Genomic DNA, 17,728 nt, shown 5'->3' with positions numbered 1-17,728 from the left:
TGACATCTAATCTACTACGCGCATGCCCGAAAAAGTGCGCCGACTTCATCAATTACGACTTCAAAAAACGGCGCAATCATAAAAAAAATATGCACATGCAGTACATTTGTGGATTTATATTCTAATAACGAGTCTCATTACTTTAAATACATATATCTGTAAAATTATTATTAACACTCGTTGCTCGAATGTCTTTTCGGAATTTTTTACCATATGAACAACAATGCATCGATAAGAACTATCGTTGTATTCCTCCAAATTGAAAGAACATTGCATAAAATAGATTACGCAATGGGTCATCTGGCTATTATTTGTGGGTAACACAGGCAATTGTAGCGTTTATTTAAAACAACAAGTTTGTAGTGCGAGATGAGTGGGAAATTCACAGGATTCGACCAATTTTTTTTAGATGTCATCATTAACTTTCTGGAAAGGATAAAGAAAAAAATCCATTTCATGTCTTGTGATTAATGTCACCAGAATTTTCTAGTGTAATTTTTGAGATGAGAGAAAGTGAAAAAGGTGAAGTTTAAATTTAATTTTATTTCCGAACAACCTGTATAAATAAAATTAATAATGATGGTGGAGTGTTAAACCATAAATAAAACAGCATCTGATGCTGTATCCCAGCATCTGATGCTGTATCCACTATTAAAATGGGATTTCGCGGAAAATCATACGACACCAAATACTGACCAATAAGAAAACAAATTTCAGTACGGTCAGTGACTATGTAACATCTATACTCACTGGTACGGTACAAAATTTGCCTGCAAATTTTTGTTCCCTTACTAACCAAGAGTCATTAAAAAGTGGAAATTTTTTCAACCAATCAAAATCAAGAGTTGCATTTTTTTGTTGTGCATTATATTATAAAAATGTTATATATTTGTTAAAAGGAAATATATCATTGTTATAATAAGTAATAATAAGTATATATTATTTTGGAACAGTTAGAGGAAGTACAGTGGCGGCCAAAATAATGTACCTAGAACACCTCTTAAAAGGATTTTTTTCAAGAAATGCTGTTGTGTAAGCTGGACTTAATTGAATTCATGGTATTGATCCATTAACAGTGACATTTAAACGTTAAAACAAATTTGAAATTTATAAAAGAAAAGTATCCTACTTTATTTTGGCCGCCACTGTATTTGCTGTAGTAGCAGTAGAAAAAACAGTAGGTCCAGGGTTAAAATTGTGGCATCAGAAAATTTAAGCAACATTTCAAATTGTATATAATTTTTCAAACTGTCTCAGTGTGACCGTTAACGTGAATATTTTTATCAGTGTGACCGGTAACGTGAATATTTTTAATGAAAATTACGATAAAGAAAATTTAGATTAGATTTAAATTAATATTGTAATGCCCGTTTTTTCTTAATATTTTATTTGTGTTGTTCAAATTTGTGTTTATTAAAAAAATAAAAATTTTGAAATACGTATCGTTTAAGGAATGATTTTCTTCAACTAGTATCCCCATAATACATATTACAAATAATGTCTGCAATGCGTTTGGAATGGCTATTCTATACACTCTCGGATATATACCTAACCTTTCCGTTCGTGTAGAATATGCGCCACATTCAAAACTTGTTACAGAATATACTACATACATACTACATTATGTTCGGATTTTAATAAGTTGTTCCTTACCGATCCCTTGCTTAGCCAAATTTGAAACTGCTGTCGCTCGTATTGAATGCTTGGTAATTTTAATTTTTCTCGTATTGATCCCAATCTTTCTGGCTGAGTCAACTATCCAGTCAGAAAACTGATTCGTTCCCACAGATGTATTTTTGTACCATAAACTATTCTTCCAATTTGGATTAGAAATAACCTGTCAATGGACATGAATTTTGTTCTTCTCTTCAGCATTCTAAAAAATGTTTTGTTTACTCTAATAGTATACTTAACGACTAGACAAACGTCGGGATAGTCTTTATTCATAATTATTAATCAACCATTTGCTGTCGGCTAATTTTTTTGATTCTCCTTGACTATTTTTTGTAAATAGGTACACGATTCTACTCTATGCGGTCTGTACTTACACCTATGTTATCTTTTCTACCAAAAAGTGCGTACCCACGCCAGGCCAACTCATATCCGCCAATGTGAAACAATTTTCGTAACATATTCGCAAGAGTATTTTCATCCCATATTAATACCAATGTAGATAATTCTTCAGTAGTTAAAGCAAATGACTTCACTTTTCTCTTTGCCGTATTTGCTTGCACTAAATTCAATATTAGCAAATGGATTAAAACTTGACATTAAAATTTTTGATTTCTTAGAGGTGCTTAGCCATCGAATTATACATCATTTTCCTTGTACTCTTCTCTGCCTTTTCTTTTCATATTGAAAGCCCAATCTTTAAGCACTATGGGTAACACTTTTTCGATTGTTGATTCTTCTAGTAATACATATATTTTTTTCTTTACAAAACATGAAAAGTTAAGCTTTACTTTGTTTTTGTGTTTACTGGTTGAGAATCAATCACCGCTTCGTCGATCTTTTGTGGAAATACTGCACTAAAGCGCAACATTCTGATAATCAATTTTTAATTTTGCAATGTTTACGCGTAACTGAACGCATTTGTTTGAGGTTGCTAAGAATATTTCTGTTACATCTTGATTAATTAATTTTAACGAAATTGTCTAAACGGAGGTAGTGTACCTAATAACAGTTTTCTGTGTCGTATACGATTTTCTGACAGAATATGTCTTCGTGCAATTGATTTTCTGGAATTTTTTGTATTCCAATAATGTAATTAGGCTCTCGTCCCATTCGGGCTAATTAATTCATTATTGGAATGCATTCGAAACAATTTCCAAAAGTCTCTGGACTAAAAAAAGACAAATTAGATAGAGTTTTACGTCTCCACAATCATTTTAAACCACATCTAAAATTTCAAAGTAACTAATGCAGCGATTTCAAGGTTGTTTGTTTTATAATATCTCCAGCAAACAGACAGACAGACAGAACTATCTACGAAAAATTCGTATTTTTGTATTGCAAAAATTGTCAAATTCCAAGAAAATATGAATTTAGATCATCGTCAAAACATTCCTACATAAAAAACATGTTTTAATTGCTTTTCTTAGGTACTGCTTGTACTTACACAGCCTACAGCGTGTGTAAACGTTTATTCAAATTTGTCTTATTTTTACTGTGCGCAAGAAATACCTATATGTATTACAATAGAGTTATTTTGATGCAAGTTTCACTTAATTTTTCTTGGTTCATAGAATATAAAAAAATTGATTTCCCGTCGTTTTAATTGTCGTTTGTCGACTATCTCCTTGTCGTATGTCTGTTAGAAAATTATCCCGTAGATAATTTTCGAAACCATTGAATCGATTATCTTGGAATTCTGGACATAGGTACTTTAAGATTATCATGTAGATAAAAAGATAGATGTTAATCACATTTGTTTCTAAATCCTCTACAAAAAAACTGATGCCGTTATCTTGCAATATTTTTAACTAAATCTCGTTTAAACTGTATGTCATGCTCTTTTACCTGTGGTAAATATAATAACCCGCTCCTTTACATAACTTTACGAATTTATGAGTTAAATAAAATCTTAGAGGCGCTATAACGGAACTATTAAAAAATTAATATGGCACTAGAATTAATTTGGGGATTACAGAACATAAACTAAAAATAAAAAAAGATGTATAAAACGATAGTAATATAATTGTAATACAGCTTAAAGAATTTTCTTTACTACAAAGTACAAGGATTCAGTATTTGAGTTCACGTAGTTGGGTATTTAAATAAAATGCCAGCACAATTCGTCATAATAATTGCTTCAATTTTCATCTTTTATTAGTTTCATTTTTAAATTAATTGGATTTCATCAGTTTAATAAAAATAATAAGCTTGTTGAAAGTTGTTGAAATCCTCTTATAAGGTTCTCGAGATTGGTGTTCAACCGGGGATGAACTTCTTATCTGAACATTTCGACATCCCTTTTAGGGTATGTCCTTGTATCTTTCTTTTAACGTTCACAGGTAATGTAATGTAATGATAATGAATTGAAAATATTAAGAGGTGAAAAACATAACGTAATAACCGTTGCTGATGAATCACTAATTCACTACATAGTATAAATTAAAACAAAGTCTCTATATGTCCGTTCGTCTGTCTGTCTGCCTGAACGCGATAATCTCAAAAACTACTGTACTTATTTTCATGCGTTTTTCACCAACAGATAGAGTGATTCACGAGGAGGGTTTAACTGTATAATTTATGAAGGTTTTGTGTAAATTGGCTGAACTATGATAATAATTATTGTCGAGTGTGTTGGAATATCGGTTGTTGCATATTTTTCTTGTTGTCTGTCGTTCATTAGTTTAGATAGATCTCTTAAAAATGTGTTTTGTAAATAGGTTTTATTAATTACGTATCTTTGTTTGAGTGAATTTTAGAAGTTAAGTGACTCAGTACATAGGACTGAATAAACCATGGTGATCCTACTCCCATGGAATAAATAGTGTTTGGAATATTTTTCGGGCAATATTAAAAGGTATTTCGATAAAAAAGTTAAGAAACAAAAATCGACAAAAGTGCTCGGACTGGAATCAGTGTTTACGACCTGTTACACTTCCACACATTGCTTAATTAATTAATGCTAAAGGTTATTACTCCCTTCGATAGTTTTCTTTTATGCTGGGTGCACTTTCCGAAGTGGTCGGAAATTTTACAGCTGCAATTCCCATAATTGGAGTCATTTGCAAATATCTTTCGTCGTACAATAAATAATATACACAAGTTCTTCATCATTGAGCTGAAGCATATTCAAGCATGGGGAAATACATATAAACGTCGCCCAAGTTTTTACCAAACGTATACTTCCGATTGTAATAAACTTCACACCGTTGAAATGAGCGTAAAAAACCCTACCCAGACTGCTTTTCCGTTTTTTAAATTTTGTTGTCAAAAAAAAAAACACTACAACACGTTAACATTGTGACTGATGAGTGTGAGATTATCTGGTTTTCGCTGTTTATGGATAAATTTCAAATTTTCAAAAAGGTACATTAGTAGAAATTGTATTAAAAAGTCAATTGCGCTTTACAGAAATAAAATAAGTATCTTAATAAATAATTGAGTAAACAGGGGCAGAATATTTAAAATTTGTGGTCAAACAAACTTTAGCCATTTTTCTGATCCACTCAGATCTATAACGGGTAACCGATAGAGCCCGTCGTTTTAAACCCCTCATAATCCGACAATAAAATTTTATGAGAGTGTCCACCCTCTAAGGTTTTCTAAATTTAATCTGTAAGTCACAACGCCAAGTAAGAGGCAGACTTTTAAGTTTACACTATCTTTAGTCCCTTTGTAAATATTTTTTTTTATTTCTTGACCCTTTGGACCCAAACAACAAATATCTAAAATTGTGTTTTCATTAAATTGTTCAAAGTGCAAAAAGTAATTGTTCCAATCACTGAATTTTACATACTTATTTTGATAATACTTTGTAATGTAAAATTTTTATCTTGTTGCACTGAAAAATGAATGTGATATAATATTCTTCAATTTCAGTTACAATTACCGTGACATATTTTCTAGTTTTTTAGTTCTAGGGACAATGTATTTGCTTGTATTATTTAAATATATACGTTATTTATTAGCCTTGACGAAAATTGGTTTGTTATCAAGTTATCAGGCAGTGGCTATTTGAACACATTCTTTTTTAATCAAATTTGAAAATTTAGTTGTACCCGCACAACGATGCTTTTCAAAGGAATGCTTATGCGTAAAAAAAATTTTTTCTGCGATTTCATAAAATAAACCCCTTTTTATTTCCAAGCGTAATGATAGCTTTACGAAACTATTTTAATTAAAGTTCTGTGTTATATAATAAAGTACTTTAATTGTAATAAGATCCATCTGACAAATGACCACTTTCTTATTTTCTCGACGTTTAGCTCTTATTAGAATATGAAAAAGTAGGCCTCATTTTCATTGGTATGTCGTCTTTCGTCTATATTCTGTTAGTGATTTTTTATAGAAAGAAATTTCTGAAACCACTGGACTGATTGTTGTGAAATTTTCGATTTATTAAAAAAAAATGTGGAATATCTCAAAGTTTTACTGAATAAATTTAAAATGTGCAAAATAATATGCTTCTGGACCTACCTGTATTTTATTAATTTATCCCTATTATTTGTTAGTTAACAGAAAAATTTATCAATAAATCGTAACTGATGTAGGGTCTATGTGTGATATGATAAGTAAATTATCTTATTATTGTGGAAATCTCACCTAAATAAGTACTGTGCAGAATGACAACATGTATCTATAGCTCACTATCCACCCTTATTTTTAATCTCACACATATGAGTTATTGTAAAAAAAAATCAAAATTGTGCAGTTAAATGTACGGTACAGTATCCTTTACGCGACGAACTCATTTGAAATTTTACTGCCTTCGATGTGTAAATGCTTTCAACTTTACTTAAAAAAGACAAAAGTGTACAGAAATGAGCAAAAGTATGAAAACGGTGAAAATATCTGATACGCACGTGGTATTTGTCACGCTTCAGAAAACGATGAAAGTACTGTTTTAAGACCAAACAGAATAGTTAAATTAATTGATTACAAAAACTTTCATAATAAAATAAAATGTTGAATTATTTAGGTGTTTCCTGTGGGTAGATAAGACTGTGGACTGGATGAATCTTGCAGTAAACTCCAAGTTATTTTTCTATGACTCCAATCTCCAAGAGTGTATGATTATTAAATTTTATATTTTTTTTTTGTTTAGAACGAATTTCTGGGAGATAGGTAAAATCGCACAAAAATTGCCCCCCTGTCCCTAAACGAAATCCTGTATCCGCGCCTGCTCGTTTTAGTTACAGTCCTTTTCGAACCGCAGCTTTTTCAAGAAATTTCTACCTCCCTGCCAGACTGCCCGACGCGGGGCGAACTTGGGGGCAGTGAACATCGGCTTTCCCCTGACAGGCTCTTTAGCTGTACAATAAAATTGACGGCAGAGCTGTAAAAAGAATTAATTTTGGGAGTCCATAAAATTCCTATAGAATTATAGACAAACTTTACCGGTATCCGTAATCTGTGACCGTACTATGGACTACACATCGTTTTATTACACTGAAATGCTGGTTGCATACGTTCGGCAAAAATCCAAAAATGATGTTTGAAATAAATTGAATTTATTACGGATCTGCATTTAACATGAAGGTGTAAAAAACATAAACTATAAAAAGCATGAGGTAACAAAATTATTCTTCTGTGAATGATGGGTTGATAAAAAGTTTATTTATGACTTCGGAATTTAAAATAACAGGCGGTAGCGGTTTTCTCCCACCATGCGCGAAGCAAGGACAAGGAACCCTGGGAAGTGGCAAAGGAAAAGGAGTAAGGAATAGCAATGGTGGTGGCGGTGGTTGTTTTGTTGCGTTGAGTCAGTGAGTCCAAACATTATTAAATCATATTAAAATTCGAAGATGGGAAAGCGAAAAAATCAAGCATTAATTGACAGTGATTCTAGCAACGATTCAACTAGTGATTTAGACTCCGTAAGTATTATTAGCGTAACGAAAAAATCCTAACCTATAAGCGACACTTTCAATTTTCATCCATAAATTTCTTGCACATTAAATCGATAAAAGTGTGTTTTTTTTCATCAAATGCCTATGGATACATAGATATATCTGAAAAATTAACACCTACAATTGAATAAGCAATAAAGGATCTTTCTTGTATCATTAACCAAAATTTCAGTTGCTAACTCTAAACTATTGAAATAGGCGTTAATCAGTTTATCATGATAAGTAGGAATTAATACTTTAATTGTTTATGTTCATTTTATGCCAGGAATTTTTAAATTTGGCCAAGAAAAAAAATAGAAAAAAGAAGTCGCCAAAATCCAATTCTGATTCTGACTCGGACAGCGATAGAAATAATAAAAAACAAAAAAGAGATTCATCTGACTCAGAAGTGGAAAAGAAAGATGACGGCAAGAATTCTGAACCAGAAGAAGGAGAGGTGTCTGATTCATCAATATCAGACGAAGAATATAATGATGGTTACGATGATCAGCTCATGGGAGATGAAGAAGATAGAGCTCGGCTAGCAAGTTTGACAGAAAAGGAAAGAGAAACAGAAATTTTTAAGAGGATTGAACAAAGAGAATTAATGAAAACAAGGTATGTCAATTTTTCATTACACGTTTGTCAAGAATCATAACATTCTCCTAATTGTAGGTTTGAAATTGAAAAAAAACTGAGACAGGCAAAGAAAGCTGAAAGAGCAAAAGAAAAACCACACAAACATAAGGATAAAGAGAAAGATAAAGATCATAGTAAACTTCAGACTGACTTTAGTTCAATAGATCATAAGGAACGCAGCAAAGAACGAAAGAAAAATATTGAAGAGAATCGTGGACGGGTTGATAAACGAGTTAATGCAATGGCAGAACTGAAGGCCAGGAGAGAGGATAAACTAAAAAGGGAAGAAGCAGAGGAGAAACGGAAAGAAGAACAAAGAAAAAAAGAGGAGGAAGACGCTGTTCATTCCTCAAACAAAAACGCTGTAAAATTGAAAGCTTCAGATATTTATTCAGATGATAGTGAAAGTGAAGGTAATTTTTTGTCAAAAATTTGTCTTGAAGTGGTCACTGTTAATACCATTGCATTATTTGTTTTTAGATAATGTCGCTTTGTTTTGTAAATTTAGGATTTTTCAGGAGGTAAAAGTTCGCCTCAAGCACCAAGACAGTCTGCGGGATCTACAAGATCTCGTTCTTCTTCAAGTTCTAGTTCAAGTGATAATGAACAAGAAGAAGAAGATAAACCTGCTTATATACCTACAAGAGTTGATCTAAATAATATTCGTTTATCAAGACATAAACTTGAAAGATTTGTACATATGCCATTTTTTGATCGTATTGTTAAGGGATGTTACGTTAAAATTGGTATAGGTCAACATAATAACATGCCGGTATATAGAGTGGCAGAAGTGATAAATGTTTACGAAACAGCCAAAATCTACAATTTGGGCAACACAAGAACAAATAAGGTAATTTTTTTTTTTTACTTTTTAGTTATGTAATCAGTTTGTAAAAATAAGGAAATAGCGCCCAAATAAGTAAGTCCAAAAAAGAGACATTTTTTAAGACAAGGAATAAATAAATTCTAGTTAGTATTCTGTAATCCCTAAATTACGGGTAGTTTCAAGGAAGTTGTTCAATATCTGGGTAAGCCATGGTTTTTTCTTTGCTCAAAATTATTTTTTAGAACAACCAGGGACTTTAATTACGTTAATGTAATAATAAGTAACACAATGACCTATATTTAATTATAGCAAAGTTCTTGAACAACCAGTTTGAGTTGAAATTAGAAATAGAGATCGATTATTATTAAATCAAGGATAAAACAAGATATTACACTGCACATTTAAAGTAGATTTATTTAATATTAAAATTATGAAATTTTGGAAGAATTTTCATAGAATGATATGAAGTTCAGCTCATTTCTGTCTACTCGAAAAAAAAAATTGCTTACACTCCCGTGCTTGTTTTTTTTTTTATTTATTTAATGCGGTTGACAGTGACAATATTATTTGAGTTGGTACATTTTATTAAAAAAAAAGTTTTTATGTATCATTACGTTCAAGTTTCCCCATATTTTTTGTCCAAAAGTCCGAAAAACACTTTACAGATAGCAATTTTCCAATATCTGCAGTTGTAAAAATTACCCCATGACGGTATTCCTTTTAGTTACCTCTCGGGAAGGAAAAAAGCGAAGATGGTGTAGAGTAATTAGGAGATTTTGCGTCTGAATAAGAGAATTTTTTTTTAATAACTTTAAATTGTAAATTGTTTTTAAGAAGATTGCCCTTCTGTATTTTCAAATTATGGGTCAGCGATTTTGGGCTATTGTGATAAATCGTATTGTTTTCCTATTTTTTAACAATCGGTAAAGTAAGATTACGAATTAAAACTTTGCTGTTATTTTATATTTTTTTGGGCTGGCTACTGGCAACCTGAAAAAATGTTGATTAAGATGTATTTCAATGTTTGATTAAGCGCTAACCATTTTGAAATGGAATGGAATGGAATGATCGTTTTAGTATTTAGCATGCTAATGGATCATTATCAGACGTATTAAAAAATTTTTCTTAATGATTTAAAGGTTATATCATACTAGTAGAAATAACATCATGTTCTGGAATTATCTACTATTTTCGACAAAAGTGACAAAACTACATTATTGTTATTTTGACAGATGTTTAAAATTCGTTACTAATTATCAAGCTTTTATACTATACCTGAATATAAACTAACACTTTTGTTATGAATTGATGTGTTAAAAAAAAGTCTAAAGTTGTTTAGACAAACTTGCAATCAAACAAATCCAGAGTCTTAGATAAATGATAAAATTGGATGTGTTTATTTATTTTTTGTGGTAACTCGTGTAAGTATAAATAAAAATTGGTGTGAATTATTCTATAGATAAATAAGTATATTGTACGCATATTTCAAACAGTTTTCCTTATTAAAACTGTGTGATGACCCATCAACTTTTTACTAGGAAAAAGTGTATCAGTTTGGATAGGTAAAGTGTAATATATACTAATAACTTTACATTAATCTCCGAATTTTAGAAAAATGAGATACAGTATTTTTGATTAAATCAAGTAACAGAGAGACATCCTATATAAATAATTTAAAAAAATATGAGTGCTTCATAAAATAGCGTACTTACTCAACGGTACCTACATTATTAAATTCACAAATTCAAGTTGGAAAAAAATCATTAAAAAATTTCTTACGCTAATTTGATGTTCATTTACAAAAAACAAAACATTGATTCAGATAAATCGATTAAAAAGTGTGAAAAATTAGCTATTGTTGTGAGGCGCATTCTAAACAATTTTTAAGTTTTTTGTACGAAAAAAAAAATGAATAGAACTATGAATTGAGAGATGATTCTTCCTAAATTATTTTAAGTAATGCAGATCTATTGATTTCATGTACTCAACACTAAGTAGTGAATTAATATATGGTCAAAATCGTACATTTGGGCCCAATCATCCTGTATATTTAAAGTAGATAACCAACAGGAACAATATATTGTTAGTACGTGCTTAATTTCGACTTTTATGTTTATACAGGGTGTCTCAGAAATAAGTACATTAATTTTAACCAGTAACAGAACTCGTCAAACGGAACAATTTTTTTATCTAGCATTTTTTCGAAAATTCAAGTCGAATTTCGAATTTTCCCACCCATATATTCACGAGCTGTCTATGTTCACCTTAAATAATAACTTAAATAATAACAACACTACAACAATGAGGAAGGTATCCTAGCAACGGTTTTGACACTGACAATCATTTTTACGTCAAGTGTATGTTATTAAACGTTGTCCCTTGAGAGTTTGTTTGGCACAGATTTCTAATTTATAGACGAAATGTGTTGAAATGACTTTGTTTTCAAATTTGGAATGCACCGATATCGTTTTAACGTACGGTGAAGCTCGGGGAAACGGCGCTCGCGCCCAAAGAATTTCTTCAGAGAGCCTCCCAAATCGTCGTCTGCCAAATGTGCGCACTTTTAAGAACGTTGCAGCATCTTAGAGAGTACGGATCTTTTAAACTTGCTTCTCAGGATCGGGGTAAGTTACGTAGTAATAGAATTGCTAATATCGAAGAGGCTGTTTTGAAGAGTCTAGTGTGATGTTTCGGAGAGTAGTATTTGGAGGATACTCAGAGAACAACTGTACCCTTTTCAAGACCAGAAAGTTCAGTTATTGAAACCAGCAGACTTACCACGTAGGCAAAACTTTTGTGAGTGGGTTAATAGAAAAATAAACGAACAAGCAAATTTTGTATCTCTCTTGTATATCATCAACTGATGAAGCCGGTTACACGAGGAAAGGTGTAATCAACACCCACATTTGGGCCGATGAAATTCCGGACGCCATTAGGGTGCAGCATTTTCAATTTCTCTCTAAATGTTTGTCATGTTGACAAGGTTAGGAAAATACGTATCCTAGTAACTGTTTTTGACCATAAATTATTAATTATAATTATTAGTGTCCATGGGTGACTGAGGAGTCATGGGCGGGTAACCTTAATTGGGATAAAAGTTTAACAATTTTTAACTTGATAATTAAAAAGTTCTTGACAAAACTCTATTAAAAAAAGTTGTTGAGTTCGATGAGCTCTATAACTGATTAAAATTAATGTACTTATTTCTGAGACACCCTGTATAGCGAAACAATTCGGTTGTTCATATCTGTTAAAAAAAATAATTTGATTTTGTCTCCTCAATACAGAGGAGAGAACTAATACACCTACAATCGGTTTCTTGAAATTATTTGTCTGATAAAATCACCAACAGACAAAGAACCGACGGAAACGGAGGACTCTGAGTTACGAAACCTCGAGAAAAGCTGAAACTAGCAATTTGCCATTATGAGTTGTTAAAATTGAGTATAATCCCATAAAAAAAGAGAAGTGCCATCTCAATGAAATAAGTAACTAAAAGAGTTCAGATTGTACGTTTCTCTTTGTCTAATTCTTAATTTTAGGCAGTGTTGTCACGTTCATTTTGGAAGCGAATGGTGCATGTTTTAAAAAGTGGCCTTCTTTATTTGTTGGGTATGCACAAATATCACACTAAAGGTGAAATAATTTAAAAGTAACATGGTGAATTATCAAATGCTGCGCAGCAGTTAACAAGTAAAGCATGAACAATGGCATACACAAATTCACATTTAAAGGGATTAAAATAATTAGAAAACAAATCTTAATATACTTAGCCATTCCTCTAGCAAAAATTCGTAAGTTAATAATAATCATACAAGGACACTATTACATTTATTTATTGAAACAAACATAAAGTAGGAGTCGTTAAAAAGTCCAGTTTGATATTTATAGAAATTGCGTTTTTTATATGGACACCTTCAAGCTGATCTTATTCTTAAAAAGTTACAAAAGTTATATTGTAAAAATATGGCTTGAATTGATTTCTACATCTTCGTAATAAATGGGTCATAGAATATTTTGAACTGATGCTCAATTAATTTTAAAAACCATTTATAAAACTGTAGGACACAATAACGATATAAAAGAATTACCTACTTAAATCTTCAACTTGGAGAAATGCCAAGCATTTTAGGAAATTATGCGGTTGTATTATTTGTCAGTAGCTGTAATTTTAAGTCATTGTTAAAGTTAACTGGATCTTTCGAAACGATATATATGCTGCATACACAAATTTATCTTCAGCAGAGAATTAGTAAGTTATAAAATGATATATAACATTAAATTAGATTTTGCAGGTCCTTTTCTCTAAATTTATAGAAAACAAAGTACCAACGTAACAATTATTTGACATATTTTATAAATAAGGTGTGATATGATTACCCAAAAATGTTCCCAAGTTGGCGCCGTAATCTGTAGATTATACAGTTTTTAGAGTAATCCCTTCTCAGAAAGTAAATGGTAGCCCTAAGTGATAGATTGCAATGATTAGACATATTCTTCGTATAATATTTTCACTTATTCTAATTTATTAAAGATTTACAATACTGTAAGTTACGTCGAAAATACACAGCGTAAATTAACGTTAAACTGATTTGTATTGTATGTGTATACAATAAAAATGAACTTAACGTTCCATTTAAAATTATATATCCAGTGAACCCAAAATGACGGAAAAGTTCGTTATTACGAAGGCTCTGAAGAAAGAAAAATGGTTTAAAAAGCCTTGCACCAAAATTTTGAGAAAATTAAAGTTGCAGAATTAACTTTGTATTTCTGATATGCTTTAATGAACTGTTGTACTAATAGACAGTTAAATAATTAGTTATTATAATAATTTTCTAGAATACGATCCACAACGTTCTTTTTTACTGTTGACAGATGTCATTTGTGACAATTTTTATGGGAATTTTAGACTGTTAATTAAATGCACATTAAAACATACGAAGTTAATTTTTCAATCTTGAAGTTTAATATTTTTAAAAATTGGGAATTGTGTCTTCAGAATTTTCTTAACAACGTACTCTCGAGTTTTGTCCTTCATTTTTCGATCATTCTGTATATAGATGTCCCAGATAAAACTCCGCGGCCTCTTAAAACCAGATAGAGAATTGAAATTCTGTAAACGTCATTGATTATAGCTAGAAGGAGAAAGCATAATTTAGTACATTACAATACGACGTATATAACTATGGCATCGGTGTCCCGACGCAAACCTATATTTTTTAAATTGGAACGCATATTTTTTAAGAAATTTTAATGATCATTAAGTTGCAATGACAATGATATAAATGTAAAAAATTAAGGTTGAGTAAAATCATGTACTGCCAGTTTATTTTACAAGCAATTTTGTAGTAATATTTGTTTCAAAAACAGTCATTGAAGTACAGTCGCGACTAGAAAATCTTCGACGTAAATTTGACTGTCATTCTGAAAATGTTGATGTAATCTATGCCTTTATGTACTTTAACGGTTTGAAGGTTTTAAGTTTAAATGATTTATCACGTTGCATCGCGTGTCAGGGTGCCTACAATGTCAAAAATGACAACAATAAAAAAATTAGGTTACAGTGCTTAAAAGAGTGTTTTCATGTGACAGTGGAATGACACTGCACAACCGAATGCTTTGAAATTTTGCAGACGTTTTATACTTATTTGAAACTTATCGTGAGCATGGTAAATTTTTAATCAAAATATATCTGTTTATTCCCGTCAAAAAATTTATGACACCATCTCACAATTTTGCCGAATAAATCCTACCCAAAATGTTGCATTAAAAAGTTTTTAAATTGATTATACAGGTGACTCATAAAAATTAATGAATGAGTCAATTTATTTTATTCATTAAATCTAGAACAGCTCACTCCATTTTCCCGAAAATTTGCCGTGCCGTTACTATTATACAGTATAATGGTTAAATCCTTACTTATAACTATCCCATCACCGGCAGTAGTAAGGAAGTTAACCTTTACACATCATAAAACTGAATTAGAACTGGGGAAACTATACAATACTGTTATCATTAGTATTACACTACACCTATCCAAAGTGATACATGTTGATGACATCACAAAATTTTGTTAAGGGAAAACTCATTTGAAACGTACACACAGCACGCTTCTTTACATTAACTTTAATGTTGTACACTATCTCTATTTTAATTTATAAAGGTTCTCATAAAAAAAATAAATTGCATGTAATCAAATTTTATAATTTTTTTAAAAAGCTGGATTTGTTTTATTGTACTTCAGGGACGAGGAGAGTTCTGTCGAAATAACCTTCGACCAATTTTTTTTATTTGACAATGTTTAGCAAAAACCAATATTTTGATGCGCAAGGTCATAAAAACACTAAAAGTTTAGCTAACATGACTCATGAGTTTTGTTTTTCCCAGAAAAAAGTTGCCAAGCGTGTTACAGTATTTCGTACTAAGGAAATTAAAAATTTAAAATATATGATTTACCACTGTTGGTTAAAACCACGCGTATTAAATTAAAGTGATACCAAATAAAACTCCTCTACGACTTATATTTACTCTGGTAAGTTGGTAGTAAAAAAAAACTTCAAATTTGAAATTTCATGACAAAAATGTCAAAATAAAATAAATAAAAACAACGCGTTTTGAATGAAAACCATAATTATCCTAACTTAATTTTTTTGACAGCACATCTTGGCACCAAAATTCTCCCTAGATAATGTTGTCGGTTAGGTTTTCGTAATGTGTTGCCAATTGAGTGGTTATTTAATTTTTGAACAGATAATATTTTACAGAGTAGAGTATTTATTTTATTTTTTGAAACGAATATTAATTTGCTTTTGGAGTTGGTGCTGACGCTTGTATATACATATATTGTTACGTTGGACGGGTGATTAGAATCGGCGTGGGTAAAACTCAATAATTTATTTTTTAATAACTGGGATTTACACGACTAACTGCACAGCGATTATGTACAAACCAATTCCGGTGCGATTTGTTTGGTTCTTCTTAACATTCGCTGAACTCGGCTCGTTCCCGACGGTGACCCCTATTTAAATCTAAACGTTCCTGTCGATGGTTCGAGAATGCCTCTCCGACGGTTTTTTGGGTTGCCCATCGCGACTTGCGCTTCTAGGGTTTTCGTCAGTGAACGCCGCGTCACCCGCCCGATGAGTCATCACCGCCGTACATACCAGAATAAACACACACTAGAGACCCATAGGCGTCGTACCGAGGCGGCGCATGGTTTTCTTTCGTAACAATATTATTATAACAATTAAAAAAAGTTTTAAATGAACTCTAGCTTTTGGCGCAGCTTAGTTCAATTGATTGACTTCTATAAATTTTTGAATGAGTTCCCTTTATTTTACCAGTAAACCCAACCAAAAATCACACAATAAAATAAAATCTTTTACTCATGTAGTTGTTCCGTCGAGTATTAGAAACTAATAAAAAGGAATAATTTAGATTTTTAACAAACACATTTTTCTAGTTTTTCCTCAATTGTATTGTTAATTGCAGGGTTTACGAGTGCGTCATGGCAATCAGGAACGAGTTTTCCGACTGGAATTTGTTTCTAATCAAGAATTTACAGACATTGAATATTCTAAATGGATAGAAGCTAGTACCGCAGCCGGTAATGCTTTACCAGCGAAAGAACATGTAGAACAAAAACAGGCAGACATTAAAGAAGCTATAAATTACGAATTCAATGAACAAGATATTGAACGAATTGTAATAGTACCAAAATACGTGTTTGAAACGAACCATATAATTATATTTTTCAGATTCGAGAAAAGGAAAGGTTTAAGTCTAATCCTCATAATTACGCAATGCGAAAAACCCAGTTGATGAAAGAAAGAGATTCAGCGATGGCACGAGGAGACGAAGAAGTTGCTAGAGATCTGTCGCAAAAAATTTCCGATTTGGAAGAGAGAGCATCAGAATTAGATAAGATGAGGACGTCAACGATTTCAAGCATTTCTTATATAAATGACAGAAATCGAAAAAAGAACGTAGAAGAGGCAGAAAAGGCCATTATGGCTGAAGTTAAAGCTAATAAAGGCAAAAAGGTTTAATATCTAGATTAATGGTGTTAAATGAATAAAATAATGATACATTTTTAGATTGACGATCCTTTCACCAGGAGATCAACAAAGCCAAGAATGAATTTTAAAGCAGCGCCTGAAGAGAAGGTGGAAACAGTTGCCGAAAAGAAGCCTGAAAAAATGCCTGTAGAAGTAGAGAACCCAAAAGTTGCAGCACAACCAGCTCAAGTTACTCAGGATGATTTATTTTCTGCTCACGACTTTGATATTAAAATCGATTTGGACGTTCCTTTGCCGGGTAACTACATCGAACTGCTTTTGTTTGTTTTTTGAGTGGCGTTGTATTGTTTTTTGCAGTGGCAAGCGTTAACGTCACACCTAAAACTGTAACAAAGGATCTAGCTCCCAGAAGAAGTTTAAATTTGCAAGATTACAAGAAGAAAAGAGGACTCATATAGTATTTATTAATTTATTTTCTTTATTATGTGTAACAACATGAAGTATAGATTTTCAATATTATACTTAATTAATTTTTATTAAAATAGATAATTTATAAGTAAGTACGTAACATCGTTTGTTTTGACTTTGGCTAGAAGCGCTTGTATTTTTTATTACGATGAGTTAAGCGAGTACTGAGTTGTCAAAAATATATTTAGCACCTTTGTAGGTAGGTATTTTAATGT

General features: G+C 31.5%; 1 protein-coding gene across 1 annotated transcript; it reads left to right on the top strand.

Moving 5' to 3' along the window:
* The first annotated feature begins 7,318 nt into the window (after nucleotides 1-7,318).
* LOC135143359 (RNA polymerase-associated protein Rtf1) lies at nucleotides 7,319-17,608 on the top strand. Its single transcript, XM_064075216.1, has 8 exons — nucleotides 7,319-7,547; nucleotides 7,846-8,177; nucleotides 8,235-8,611; nucleotides 8,717-9,048; nucleotides 16,519-16,731; nucleotides 16,785-17,069; nucleotides 17,124-17,343; nucleotides 17,403-17,608. Exons 1-8 carry the CDS (start codon nucleotides 7,476-7,478, stop codon nucleotides 17,501-17,503), a joined length of 1,932 nt encoding a protein of 643 aa, XP_063931286.1. The 5' UTR covers nucleotides 7,319-7,475; the 3' UTR covers nucleotides 17,504-17,608.
* The last annotated feature ends 120 nt before the right edge of the window (nucleotides 17,609-17,728 follow it).

The sequence above is a fragment of the Zophobas morio genome, unplaced genomic scaffold (genome assembly GCF_036711695.1).
Source record: "Zophobas morio isolate AGI-343-1 ecotype UQ-CSIRO unplaced genomic scaffold, CSIRO_AGI_Zmor_V1 ptg000058l, whole genome shotgun sequence".
NCBI classification, from domain to species: Eukaryota; Metazoa; Arthropoda; class Insecta; order Coleoptera; family Tenebrionidae; genus Zophobas; species Zophobas morio.
This window is presented reverse-complemented; position numbering and strand designations above follow the sequence as displayed.

What these genes read in the sequence shown, in the direction of transcription:
- LOC135143359 (XM_064075216.1), top strand. Translation starts at nt 7,476, where the DNA reads ATGGGAAAGCGAAAAAATCAAGCATTAATTGACAGTGATTCTAGCAAC. An exon ending in CAACTAGTGATTTAGACTCC is followed by an intron (nt 7,548 to 7,845) that starts GTAAGTATTATT and finishes ATTTTATGCCAG; the next exon opens with GAATTTTTAAATTTGGCCAA. An exon ending in GCAACACAAGAACAAATAAG is followed by an intron (nt 9,049 to 16,518) that starts GTAATTTTTTTT and finishes TGTTAATTGCAG; the next exon opens with GGTTTACGAGTGCGTCATGG.